This window comes from Kogia breviceps, chromosome 12 (assembly GCF_026419965.1).
Source record: "Kogia breviceps isolate mKogBre1 chromosome 12, mKogBre1 haplotype 1, whole genome shotgun sequence".
NCBI classification, from domain to species: domain Eukaryota; kingdom Metazoa; phylum Chordata; class Mammalia; order Artiodactyla; family Physeteridae; genus Kogia; species Kogia breviceps.
In genome coordinates, this window is record NC_081321.1 from 76,355,544 (window position 1) to 76,369,554 (window position 14,011).

General features: G+C 33.3%; 2 protein-coding genes across 6 annotated transcripts in view; one reads left to right on the forward strand and one right to left on the reverse strand.

Moving 5' to 3' along the window:
- Window positions 1-440, forward strand: part of PLEKHG7 (pleckstrin homology and RhoGEF domain containing G7) — an 81,954-nt gene extending 81,514 nt beyond the window's left edge. The window contains 1 exon segment of the mRNA XM_059082466.2: window positions 222-440. Within this exon segment, the coding sequence (XP_058938449.2) occupies window positions 222-326 (105 nt within the window). The 3' untranslated portion in view covers window positions 327-440.
- A 2,665-nt stretch (window positions 441-3,105) lies between these two features.
- Window positions 3,106-14,011, reverse strand: part of EEA1 (early endosome antigen 1) — a 141,839-nt gene continuing 130,933 nt past the window's right edge. For 4 of the 5 annotated variants that reach the window (XM_059080206.2, XM_059080205.2, XM_067009858.1 and 1 more), the window contains 8 exons: window positions 11,966-12,151; window positions 10,828-10,959; window positions 9,649-9,834; window positions 8,508-8,746; window positions 7,911-8,031; window positions 7,239-7,337; window positions 5,495-6,555; window positions 3,106-4,501 (listed from right to left, as the gene is read on the reverse strand). In XM_059080206.2, the coding sequence (XP_058936189.1) occupies window positions 6,433-6,555; window positions 7,239-7,337; window positions 7,911-8,031; window positions 8,508-8,746; window positions 9,649-9,834; window positions 10,828-10,959; window positions 11,966-12,151 (1,086 nt within the window). In that variant the 3' untranslated portion in view covers window positions 3,106-4,501; window positions 5,495-6,432. The remainder of the gene's footprint in view (window positions 4,502-5,494; window positions 6,556-7,238; window positions 7,338-7,910; window positions 8,032-8,507; window positions 8,747-9,648; window positions 9,835-10,827; window positions 10,960-11,965; window positions 12,152-14,011) is intronic. The other variant, XM_067009856.1, reaches the window with a different exon arrangement.

A 14,011-nucleotide genomic window follows, 5' to 3' on the forward strand; every position in this document is an offset into this window, starting at 1 on the left:
TGCATACCATACTCATCTAATCCATTTGCATTTTCATGTGATTAGAGATATTTATGATATATTCGATTTAAGAAAGAAAATGGGAAACATAGGCAAATGTTTCATCAGTCTTCAGTTTTAAAGAGCAAGTCAACAAATACAAAGGAAAATATTAATCCAAATATGTGAGAAATTTAACATTCTCTTCTCTCTATATATATTTCTTTTTTCTTTCTTAACAGAAAACATGGATTGCACAATTAACAGCAGCAATCTCTTGCTTCACTAAGAGTCAGGAAACCAAGATGTCCCTATTCACTTTGCCTGCAGAATCCTCAGAAATTTAGGGACCTAAAACAAGTGGCACACCTTTTTAGACATTAGGGATTAAAGTATTCTTTCATTCAAACTTGTAACACTTACCTAGTGATGAGCTAAAAGAAAATGTGCATTTTAAAGAAGTTCCAGAATTTAAGCTAGGAAATTCCTCAGCGTAGAGTAATAATGGCTGCAACAAATTTGAACCGGAAAGAATTTCTTGGTAAGTGTATACATGCTGATATCCAGACTACGTTATAATGCTTCAGTCAGGCATGCAAAAGGGGTGAGGGAAGTATGATGCTATTATAATTCGTAAAAGGTGAATGATCAGGTAAATGCAGTATCGGGAGGAAAACAATGCCCACTGCTTGCATCTGATATGACTTCTAGCATCTTACTTTGTGTATATCTGTAATGAAACCAAGTTTCCTACATGACTTATAAATCAGCCTTACTGCTCTACAGTCCTACCTCATACAAAGTTTGATTGCTCTTTTAACATACTAAGCAATGAATAATAAGGTCTCCATCCTAGTAGCAGTTTTTAAATTCCTAGTCGCCAACAGTTTATTTATCTCAGGTATACTTTATGTAACTCTTAACATGGAAGGAGAAAATCCCAAAGATGAAATTCCATTGTTTTAAGAAAGAAAAAGCAAATATCTGTTCCAGTTTCACAGTTAACAGTTTTACTTGGGAAATTTCATAGAAATAGTAGGATATCTTTCCCTAAATCTCACTTTTTGAAGAACAGTGGAGTTTGTCATAAAACTTATTTCTGGTTTTGAGTGTGTGAGCACAGTACAGTTACTTCGTCTTATTTGGCAGGACTTGAAACATCATTAGAATTTCTTAAGAAAGAGAGCTTGAACTATTATTATGGTGGAGTATACTATTAACTGCATGTAAGGAACTAGTTCTTATAGTCAGATTATATCAAAAGGAAATCCACAGATTTCAATTTCAGACATGGTACCTTTTGCCATTTCCAAAATGGAAGTAGTAAGTTTATCAACTTGGACTGTAAGACAAATGATACCTTAACTGATCTCCTTAAGCTGGAGAATGGGATAGAAAGGATGATGCTTGGGGAAGTCACATGCAGAGTTAATTCTTTGAGAAAAATGTGATTTCACCATGTAAACCAGGCAGTATAGACAAGTGCAGCATAACAGTTCTTTTCAAGGACCAAGCACCATTAGAATGGAGGGTCACAGCCCATGTATAATAATGTCATATTTATTAGGAGTAAGTGAAAATGAAAGGAAAATCAGGAAAGCAGTAACTATGGTCAATGCCTAAGAATAAATGAGAAAGGCAAAGTACAGGAGAACAAATTTCAAGTGAGTTCCTTAGAGATGAAAAATATGTATTTTTCTAGAACAAAATTAACAATTGTCTTGCAAGGATTTCTAGATATCAGCCACCTTAGGAAAAGGGCAATGGACTAGGTGATCTCCCAAGATTCCTTTTAGTCCAAGTCCAGTAAACATTTGTTTATATGTATAAAACAATTTTCTTATTAAATCTCATTAAAGGGAGAAAAAGATTGACTACATGTATTAGCCTTCTATGTTCACTGCAGCACTAGTCACAATAGCCAAGATGTGGAAAAAACCTTCATGTTCACCAACAGGTGAGTGGATAAAGAAACTCTGGTACGTACATACAATGGAATTCTATTCAGCCTTGAAAAGGAACTTCTGCAATATGAAACAACATAGATGAACCTTGAGGACATTATGCTAAGGGAAATAAGTCAGTCACAGAAAGACAAATACTGCATGATTCCACTTATATGAGATTTCTAAAATACTCAGATTCATAGAATCAAAAAGAGTGAAATGGTAGTTGTCAGAGGCTGGGGGTAGGGAGAAATGGGGAGTTACTAATCAATGGGCATAAAGTTTCAGTTAAGCAAAATGAGTAAGCTAGGGAGATCTGTACTGTACACTTTTACAAGAGTTGTCAAGAGGGTAGATCTCATGTTAACTGTTCTTACCACAATAAGATAAAATTTAGAAGAATATACTATGTATTTAAAGTGAAATTCTATAAAGCTCACAAAAGAGCATATCTAATATATAATATATTAAGTGCCTGAGGATATACACATTATTCTCTTCAGAGGGAAACACAGAGTAAAATGAAAAATCACGTCTGGAACTTTGGTTTCCAGGGGAAAAAAAAAAAAATCAGTAAAAAGCAATGGTACATTGAGCCTTTAAATGGTCACCTGGGTATTAAATGTACAATGAAAGAAGAGATTAATATTGTTTAATATTTTTTAGTTTTGTTAATTTTTCTCAGTAATGAATGAAATGAAAAGGGGATGTCTCGAGCAAAATAGCATTAGTAATTTCTCTTTAAATATGAACTTAATTACTATTCTTAGTTGAACATTAAAGCACACCCATTGTGAGGTTGGGATTGACATAGATTGACATATATATATGTCAATTATTAATACTCTCTATAAAATAAATAGATAACTAACTAAAATAGATAAAATAGATAACTAACTAATGAGAACCTACTGTATAGCACAGGGAACTCTATTCAGTGCTCTGTGGTGACCTAAATGGGAAGAAAATCCAAAAAGGGGATATATGTATACATATAGCTGATTCACTTTGCTGTACACTAGAAACTAACAACATTATAAAGCAACTATACTCCAATAAAAATTAATTTTAAAAAAAGAAAGCACACCCATTGTCTATATCCAAGTGCAAAGTTCTAAATCTGTAAATAAATGTAAAATGGCTAATATCTTTTAAATAGACAAAAGTCACAGAATATATCTACTAGAAATTATTTTTAATATCTTTAGCATATTTTTTAAAAAGCAACAATTCAATAAAGGATTCTTCCATTGTTCTTTATACAGATTCAAATGTTATATAATTTATCAGTTACATTTATAATCAATAACCTTCCACTCACTGAGTTTAGAAACCACAGTATTTACTGAGCTAAACTCTCTCACAAATAAGGCACAACTACATGATCACAAGTAGTAAACAATACAATGAATCCAAAAACTAAACAAAATATTCATGCAAAAGTATCTACAGAAGTTATGAATATATGATCCAGTTCAAGAAATACAGAATGTCATATACATAACTGCATCATGTTACAGTAAATTCACTACTTCTACAGGGAGAGAACCTAGCTATTTCCAATTCTATTTTATACAATTTTACATAAATTTAGTAAGTTTATGCACAGTATTCACATTTGCAACAATAACTGATCATTAAAATTCAGGCAAAGGGCAATTAAGACAATAATGTGTGGTACATTATATAATTACAGAATACCATTCATCAAGCTCTTGTCTAGGAATACTAAATTGATAGCACGTTTAAATTTTATGGATCAAATCATCCATGGTTTCATAGCCAAAGTGCATTTTAAAAAAACTGCTATAGTCAAATAGGTCATGAATATCAAAATATATGATCATAATTTGCTTTCCACTTAAAAGCTAAACATCTTTATGCAAATGCAAGGTTAAAAAAAAGTGGCTTTAAAGTTCCCAAAACTATAAAATAATCATAAAGCCTTTTCAAAAGAGATGGGGAACTAACAAATTTGGCAGTTACTATGTAACATTACTGTGAAGAAACTATTAAACTAGCTAATTCCACATTAAGAGGTAGTTGAACAAAATTATACACTGCATTGAGGTTTTTGTGTTTGTTTCCCTCTTTTCTTCAAAATAAATCCTATACCAGCAGCTTTGTCTTCTTTATTGTACACTAACCCAGCAAGACTCGATTTTAACTCACGTTTCTGTGCTTGGGTTTAGAATTTACTAACACGTGATGCCAATAGGCTTTCCATTAGAGCTGAGAGCTGGGACTCCATACGTGCCAGCTCTAAATCACTGACAAATAGTACCAGCAGACATCTAACATGTCGAACCAATAAGCACTCAGAAGATGACTTTTTAATTAAAAGAAACAGAAAACCCTTTAATTTTTGTTTCTAAAACATCTTATTGGTGAGATTAATAGCAAAATATTGTTTCATTTCTGAATATAATAGCCTAATTATTTGGGGCCTAGGAAGTGAGATTAGCTAGATGAAAAGTAGAAAATCACTCAAATACATACGGTTGTATTTGTTGTCCCCACGATTTTTTATGAATATATGGATGGGGGGACAAGACAGGGAAAGGCTTTCAGTGCACCTAATTGGGAGATGAGTGAACAAATAATCTAAGTCAGAAGAATTCCCATTAAGTTTCATATCATAAAAAAATAATAATGGTGCTGTGAATATGCTTTTCCAACATGCTTAATTTACTTATAAGTGTAGAATTAAGACTATTTGCATAAATAATTTTAGCTCAATTTTTATTATCCAACTTATTTTTAATAAAGATCCACCGTATTTCTTCGTTCTATACGCTCAAGGATATATGTTTATCCGAGTCCAGGGACTCAATCAGGGTCCTTAGTAGCCACTGACAACAGTTTACTTAAATAATTAAATGAAAATATGGCAATCTCTTTGTATACATTATAGGAAGAGCATAAACATGATAATTTCATTTCAGCATGATATTTGAAAGCAAGTGTACATCAAACTATGTATTGTAAATGAAATATTAGCTCCCATCCTTCCCTATTACCAAATGATTGCACTGAATGAATATATATCTTTACATTTCTTCTTAAACCAGTATTAATGAGTTTTCTCTTCAGATGTTCTCCAATTTTCCAAATTAATAAGATGATAAAGTTCAGTCCCATTGTTCAGCATCCAAATAAGCTAATTTTTAATTACCCTCAATTTGCCATTCTGTTCAGTTCTAGTTATAATTTGAGGATTCCTAAATACATCTGTTTTTGGCGATACTCTGTTATCCAACTTATTTCAAGGTAATTTCATAGCATTATTTTAGCAAAGTAAACAGATACACAGTTGATATGGAACCCCAAATTCAGAACCTTTTAAAATTTAAGTCAAATTTAAAACTTTAAAAAATTCTTCCCTATTAGGTAAGAAGAGAATATAAAGCAGAAAATATAAAGCAGAATATTTAATGTCTCCTTACCATTTTGCATTTGTTTTCACAGATAAGACTATAGCAATATCAGTTACTAGCTTTAAGATGCAAAACCTATAAAACAATTACAGTGAAGCTGAGCTATGCTTGAGAAAGGTTAAACCAAATTACCTTGAAAAAAGCAGATCCATTAAAAAAGCAAATTCAGATTCTTGAAGATGCTGGAGAGACAAAATGAGGATATGAAATGAAGGCTAATCTCAGAAGACTCACTTAAACAGAAAATAGGACCATTATACACTTCTATTATTCACCTTCCAACTGGGGATGAGGGTGGGAAGTTTTGTAGGATGCTTAATTAAGACTACGTGGGAGTTTGAAAATGAGATAGAAAAAGACAAAAAGAAAAATTAACCCTAATCTTTAAAATACAACCCAAGGATAACCATAAAATAAGCAAATTAATTTTCCAGAGGTTTTCATAAAATCCACCCAAGAGAATTTAATCAATATTGTTAAAATAAAAACCATGTTTGAATTCATGGTTAATATTTAAATATAATCTGTATTTGGAACACTTGAGTAGTACATTTGTAACATAACAACGCAACTGAGCTATGGACCTGTGTATAAGGGAAAAAAGCTTTATAGTTCTATGCATTTCACAATGAGAATATTTAATATAATGTGTTACTGTGCAACATATCTGATATGGTAACATCACCCATGTACATTTCTTGATACTAAATGTGGGAGAAAGAAGAAGTAAGCTATGGAAGTGCACTCATGTCATTTCTGAACAATGAAATTATATTTAAAAAAATACTTTGCTATTTTCCGTCCAAAATTTATTTACATTTCATTGGCTACTTCTAAACTTGGCATGAAAGCTGTTCCGGGGTAAATGGAAAAAAGTAATGAAAGATGGGCTCCAGTCTCACAAAAATAGAAGAGTTTTACTTGATAACATTCCAAAATATATGAATTCTAATTTGGTTTAGTATTGCAACCACTGTCCATACTGAATAGTAGTAGTTCAAGATCTCTATTATGTGTATTATTAAAAATCTAATGTTAGTGTAATATTACTCTGAATTTGCGATAATCCATTATCCTTGCAAGTCATTGAAACATGCATCACAGACACGAACAGGCTTCTTGGAAGAAGGAGTTAAGGCATTTTTGGCTGAGCACTCAGCACAGAAGATATTTCCACATTGTCTGCAGTGATGCTGTAAATGACAAAAATTCAACATTTTTAAGCATAAAAACTATACCAAAAGTATTATGAGACTACAAGAATACAGCAAACTTCACTGTGAAGGTATACTAACTTTCAAGTGATTAGCATTTAATAATATAAAATCTCAGTATGTCGATTTAATCCCTTAGTTAATTTGCTTCCTATTTAATCATACTGTACTAAACATTTAATATGGAATTTATCTTGGTTAGGAGGCATTTTAATGCCTTAATAAAGTACTTAATAAAGAAGTTCTATCAGATGAAGAACTAATCCTATTTACAAAATGTTTCAGGCATAATTTCTTCAATAGGAATATAAACTTGAAACATCACATAATGGCATTATTTAAAATGATTTTTTTATCTCTGCTCTTTCTTCCTTTAAGAGAACCCTATGATAACTAAAGCATGAGTTCAATACTGATGCACTGGTTCAGAAAATGATTATCTAAGAGAGTAACTCAGTAGGAAGGTAATAACTGAATTTAAAACTAAAATTGAAACACACTAACCAGAAATAAGATTTCATGAAACTTATTCTATGTAGTTGTAAATTAATCAATGGCAAAACTTTTAAAATCTGTCAAATGCAGGACAATTTCGATGGTTAAAATGTTGTCACTGAGGAATAAAATCAAGAACCATATAGCAATATAACAAAACCATTTACCCGTCTCACGGTTACTGAAAAGCCTTTCCCACAGGCCATACAGTTTTGTACTTCATTGTCTTCAGCCCACTTTCTATTCAATGCTTGTGTATGTTTGATCTATTCAAAAAAAAAAAATTATAATATTCAATGCTGTAAAGAATGATTGATCATTTCTAATTTGGTGGCCAAGTTTTAAAATGGATAAAATTTTAAAAATCAGAAATACTTTGGTCAACTTCCATTATCAAAAGTTGTTACATAATTAAGTCTGAATGACAATAAATAAATAAATAAAGCAAATCAAGTTTTATTCCTCAAAGGCATTGGTAATTTCTAACCTTTGGTGATTTCCCATTCATTCTAACCCTAAGGATCAATCCTTCCTTGGAACTCTTGAGCATATAATCAGATCACTTCTTTATCACATAGCAACTCATTCATTCCTTTGTGCTCTTGACTTTTCCCAATAATGACAATTCATGAATGACGTGGCTCTCTAATCATTGGGGTCTCAGATAAGTTCTTTAAATCTTATACTTAATTACCCATAACACCTGCAATACTGCTACACAGGCAGTAGCCATTCAGAAGTATTATTAAATATGAGATTTTTTTTAATGTTGAAAATATGCTTTTCACTAAGAGGTAAATTCTAGACCAGAAAACTGCCTCATACACCAGGTGACTCACTTGAAGGGACTGATTCTCTCTGCCCAGTTCCTGCACTGCTGCAGTTGTATTATCCAGCTTTCTTTGCAATTCTAGTACTTTGGTTTGAAGCTTTTCTATTTCACCTTCTCCTTTAAGACACCTGAAATAGATTGCAAAAACAATTCATTTTTTAAAAATCATTAAAGACCCTCTCTGAACACAGATAATGAACTACTTTAGTAACTTTAAATATAATACATTAATTTCAATTCTGATGTAAGGGTTAATTTTTAAATGGCTACTTAAATACCTGCAGGAGCACTTTTCTCAAGACTTCTATTTTTTTTTTTTTAATTTTTGCAGTATGCGGGCCTCTCACTGTTGTGGCCTCTCCCGTTGCGGAGCACAGGCTCCGGACACGCAGGCCTAGCGGCCATGGCTCATGGGCTTAGTTGCTCCACGGCATGTGGGATCTTCCCGGACCAGGGCACGAACCCGTGTCCCCTGCATCGGCAGGCGGACCCTCAACCACTGCGCCACCAGGGAAGCCCGACTTCTATTTTTTTAAATGTGGAATACAACAACCTTTTTATCACTTAGCATGGAAATAAACTAATTTTACTAGACATCAACCACCTTTCTAGTAGTGCCCTCCTTTCATCTTGATTATTCTGAACCGTTGCTTCCAATACTGCAATTTCACCCCGTAAGTCGTCCGTCTGTTTCTCAAGCTCACTAACTCTCCGTTGACTAGACTGCCACTCCTTCTTTATGGTGCCCAAGTTTTCATTTAATGCTGTAATCTGCATGGTAAGTTTAGCCTCGTTTTCTTCATGCTGCTTCATTCCTACTTCTTTTTCTTTTATTTCGGAAAGCTGAGAAAAGGAAAAACAGTGGGTAAAAAACCTATTACAAAAGTAGTGCAAAATTTTAGTTGTTGAATTTTAAATATTGGCAACATAAATAATATTACTTCTTCAGGGAAGAAGGCACTAATAATAATAAAACTGATCCCACAAACATCTGTGTAATTTGAACTGACAATGGTCATAACACTGAAATGGTGGTCAGCAAGCCTCTTATAAAATCAAACTAAAGTAAAGCAATTTGAGATTTTCCTTTTTTCCACTAGAGCAGGGGAAGAACACATAGTTAGGGATAACAAGGTGCCCTGGAGACAAAGCTGGCATTTTCTTGTCTCAAATTCCAAATGCATCCTTTTGTCTCTATCAACCTGCCAAAAAAACAATACTTCAAATCACTGTGTGAACTTGAAATTGCAGTTCTTCAACAAAAACATTCAGCAATTTATCTGGGGATATTTGGACTTAATTCAACAGAGGAAAGCCAGATGCTTCCCATTTGGCATGTACAAGTTAGGGAAGGAAAAGCAGACTGGTCATTGTAATTCCAAACTGAAGTTTCCGTTCCCCCTTATCAACATTCAGTTTGACCAAACAAATGAGTTTAACATCATTAGCATTCATGCCATTTACCTCAATCTACATAGTTATAGGTTGGTTTGCTTTTCTGGCACTAAAAGTCCCCCCCCCATTATGTTTTATTGCATTTTCACTTACATAAACCAAAATATAATCACAGAATAAAATATGTCCAATCACATGTCAGCTATTTAAACAAATCAGATCTCTTGTCTTAAATCAAAAATTAAATGTTAGGTGAGCATTTGAATCATAACTTTTAAGTAGAAAAATCCTCTCTTACTGGATTAATTTACAAGATCAATTACAAAACACACCTCCCACCACTAACTTACCAGTTTAGCTTCCTTATCCATAAATTCTTTCTTCAGCTCATCTTCTTCCTTTTTCATCTGCTCTTTTAGCATTTGCTGGGTTTTCTTCTCCTGTTCAAGGGTTGCCTTCAGGGAATCGACTTTCCCTTGAAGCTCTAATTTCTGCTGAATCAAAAGCTGTTTGGCATCCTTGAGATTTGTTATCTCCTATGAGAAAGTAAGGCCAAAATAAATCATCCTTTATAGTAAAAAAGAAAAGTAGCTGAAATTTATGCAACTTATTACAAAATAAAGTTTTATTAGCCTCTTACAAGAGTCTTAAAGTTCACTATTTCAAACAGTTGATTAAAAAGGTGAAATATTATGTACTTCCTGCTCAACAATCATTTAAATTCAAGTGATGCTTTGCATGCATATGTTTTGATTAAATTATGTGAAAAATTTCTACCCATTATTTTCCCTTTCTTCATTTAGGAAGCATTTATTGGTTCAACATTTAGGCATCACACACTGTGTTAGGTTCTAGGGATATATATAAAGATGAATTATATACATTCCCTGCTTTAAGGAAGTCACAGTCTGGAAGAACATAATGACATAAAGAGGTAAGTAATTATAAAGCAAAATGGCAAGTATACTGATAGACATAAGGTATTTCAAGGGAATATCCAACCTTTCTCTAAGAAAATGACATTTTACAAACATTTTACAAAGCAAATTATAAGCAGTTAATTTTTTCAGGTGGCATGTCAGCCATGCTAATGATAGGAAAAATCTTCTAAACAGATTATTGAAGGTTTTTAAGAAGAAAAATGATTAAAAAAAACAGAATCCCTTAAATTCTAAACTCTTACATATTTTGAAGTTTACTATCTGTAAGCATAATGGATAGCTCTGTCGATTATCACCTCAACAAAATCTAAACTTCTAGGGTTACTTTGCTTTATTCAGTAATCTGAAAACAAAGGTAACATAGTTTCAATATGTGTATAGATATTATGCAACACAAGAGCACTGTGAGAGCAGAGTATTTGTCAAAAAACAGCAAAACAGTGTACCTGGCACATAGTATGTCCTAAAATAAATAAAGTGTGCGTGCGTTTGTGTGTGTGAGTGTGTATACACACACACACACATATACACAAATCTTTTTAATAACACTAATACAGTACAAAAGGAAAAACAATTATCTTCACATACCTTTATGCTTTCTTGCTTGTGAGACTTGAGTTCTTCACTCAATTTAGCAATTTCTTTTTCTTGTCTACACTTAATTTCCTCTATCTCTGCCAATTTACATTTTTCATTTACTAGTTCTTTTTCTTTCAGTGACTATAGAAAAAATGATTTATTTAAAAAAGTTTTAAAGTAACTACTTAAAAGTAATGTAACAAAAATGACTGCTACTATTTATGACTGTCTCTGCCCCTTGCACCTTAGTTAACTTGAGCAAATTATTTACCTTCTCTTGCCTCTGTGTCCGTATTTATACAATATGAATAAGATCATTATAAGGATTAAATAGTTACAGTAATTATTAAAATTAATAGTGCCAGGCTAAAGTTTAGCTAAAACTACCATCTTATGCTTATTATCATCATCACTACCCTTATATAGGGCACCTAGGGAGGAGAAGTGTACATTATCTAATTTAATCTCTATGCCAGGTAGCTCTTTTTAATCCTCATTTTATAGGTAAAGGAACAAAGATTTAGAGTAAGCTATTAAAAGTAGAACCATAAAGCTAAAACAAGATCTGCCTGATCTAAAGCCCTTGTAATTAAAGGCCTCTAAACTATAGTTCTGTCAGAATTTTCTAACCTTGAGGCACAAATCATAAATTTCATGCCAGCCTCACCAGCCCCATCGCTACAAAAACATCCGCCAGTTTTTAAATTAAAGATAATTCAGAGGTAATTCCCTGGTGGTCCAGTGGTTAGGACTCCGTGCTCTCACTGGCAAGGGCCTGGGTTTGATGCTTGGTCAGAGCACTAAGATCCCACAAGCCACACAGTGCAGCCAAAAAAAAACAAAAAACACATAATTCAGGAACTGCACAAATAAAATATACCAAGAACTTCAGGAATTGTACACTTCTGAATAATATCAGCTGATGGAAATATAAAATTTCAATTATGAAGCCAAAAGTTTCCTAGAATTTGAATTTTTCATTCATATAAAATTTTAACTGATCTTTAAACATACTGATCATAATACAATAATTTCAACTCTATAACTTAGCATAATTTATATAAAATACACCCCTACTTACCCTTAGAAAAAGCTGGTTCTTAATTTTAAATACTAAGATTCTAGATTTAGTCAGAAAATAAAATACCTTTTCTTTCTGTATATCCTGTAGTGCTTTACTCTGCTCCTTCAGTTGCTGTTCTTTCTTTGCTAAATCTTGCTCCAAAGTAGCCTTGGTGGTCTTCAGTTCTTGAATCAATTTATTTTGGTTTCCAATTTGATTTCTATTTGAAATCAAGTCCTCCTGTGCTAGAGAAAGCTTCTCTTCTACAGACTTATAAAAACAATTTCCCCAAATTATTATATGTTATTTTTTGGCAAATTTCAACAGAAACATAATAGTTAACAGTTATACATAAGCATAGTGGTAAGTAATATACTTTAAAAAGATAGTAAATGGGGGGAACACCTAAATTGACATTTCTTCAAAGAAGATGTACAGATTGCCAACAAACACATGAAAAGATGCTCAACATCACTAATCATTAGAGAAATGCAAATCAAAACTACAATGAGGTATCACCTCACACCAGTCAGAATGGCCATCATCATAAAATCTACAAATAAATGCTGGAGAGGGTGTAGAGAAAAGGCAACCCCCTTGCACTGTTGGTGGGAATGTAAATTGATAGTCACTATGGAGAATAGTATGGAGGGTCCTTAAAAAACTAAAATTAGAACTACCATATGACCCAGCAATCCCACTACTGGGCATATACCCTGAGAAAACCATAATTCAAAAAGAGACATGTACCACAATGTTCATTGCAGCACTGTTTAGAATAGCCAGGACATGGAAGCAACCTAGGTGTCCATCAACAGATGAATGGATAAAGAAGATGTGGTACATATATACCATGGAATATCACTTAGCCATAAAAAGAAACAAAATTGAGTTATTTGTAGTGAGGTGGATGGACCTGGAGTCTGTCATACAAAGTGAAGTCAAAAAGAGAAAAACAAATACTGTATGCTAACACATATATGGCATCGAAAAAAAAATAGTTCTGATGAAAGTAGGGACAGGACAGGAATAAAGACTCAGACGTAGAGAATTGATTTAAGGACAACGGGGTGGGGAGAAGGGAAAGCTGGGACGAAGTGAGAGAGTGGCAGTGACATAAATACACCTACCAAATGTAAAATAGATAGCTAGTGGGAAGCAGCCGCATAGCACCGGGAGGGAGCTCAGATCAGCTCCAGATCAGCTCGGTGCTTTGTGACCACCTAGAGGGGACATTGGGAGGGAGACGCAAGGGGGAGGAGTATGGGGATATATGTATACATATAGCTGATTCACTTTGTTATACAGCAGAAACTAACACAACATTGTAAAACAATTATACTCCAATAAAGATGTTAAAAAAGTTAAATTAAAAAAGCAAAGATAGTATGTTATACCCTTCAGTAAGATGATGTAAAAGAGAAAGAATGCTAGATAACTAACTCTCCTGCCTATGCAAAATACTTATAGTATTTTCCATAGGCAAGTATAAAATAATAAACCTGAAGCAATTCCAAAGCTTCTAGAAATAACCTATAAGTATTTACTAGCTAAGTGATACAAAAATATCAAATAAGTAGGAACCATGTCAAACAGAGAACATATACATAATGAGAAGATATGGGGAGACATGGGAAAAAAGCAATTTAAAAAGAGATAGTTAAACGTGACATTATATATGCATATATGTTTTGTAGGCTCTGTGATGGCCCTTGACGTGCTAAAAGGTTTATTTAATAAATAGAAAGGGTTTTTGTCTTGGGGGAAAAAATGTATTTCAAATCTGCCAACCTGATTAAGTGAACTAAAAGAGAAAGTCAACCAGACATCTGAGGCTCTACTTCTAACAAGGCCATCACCCCCATCCTCTTAACTTCTCATCTGTGTGGTAGAAGTAGCGCTGTCAGTTAACACAGTCCATAGTTACTAACTGTTCGAAAGCCCAAATATTTCAAGATGCTGAAGCTGGGGTAAAGAGCAACTTTTTGACTCATTAGGTTTTGATTTGGAGGTGGATATGGTAACAGGTGGGGAATGGAAAATGGCAGGAACCTTGCCACTCTCAGCTGCTAAGGGAAATAACTCTAAGATGCTCTTCCACCATCTAGAAGAAGTTTATCTTTCTTATTC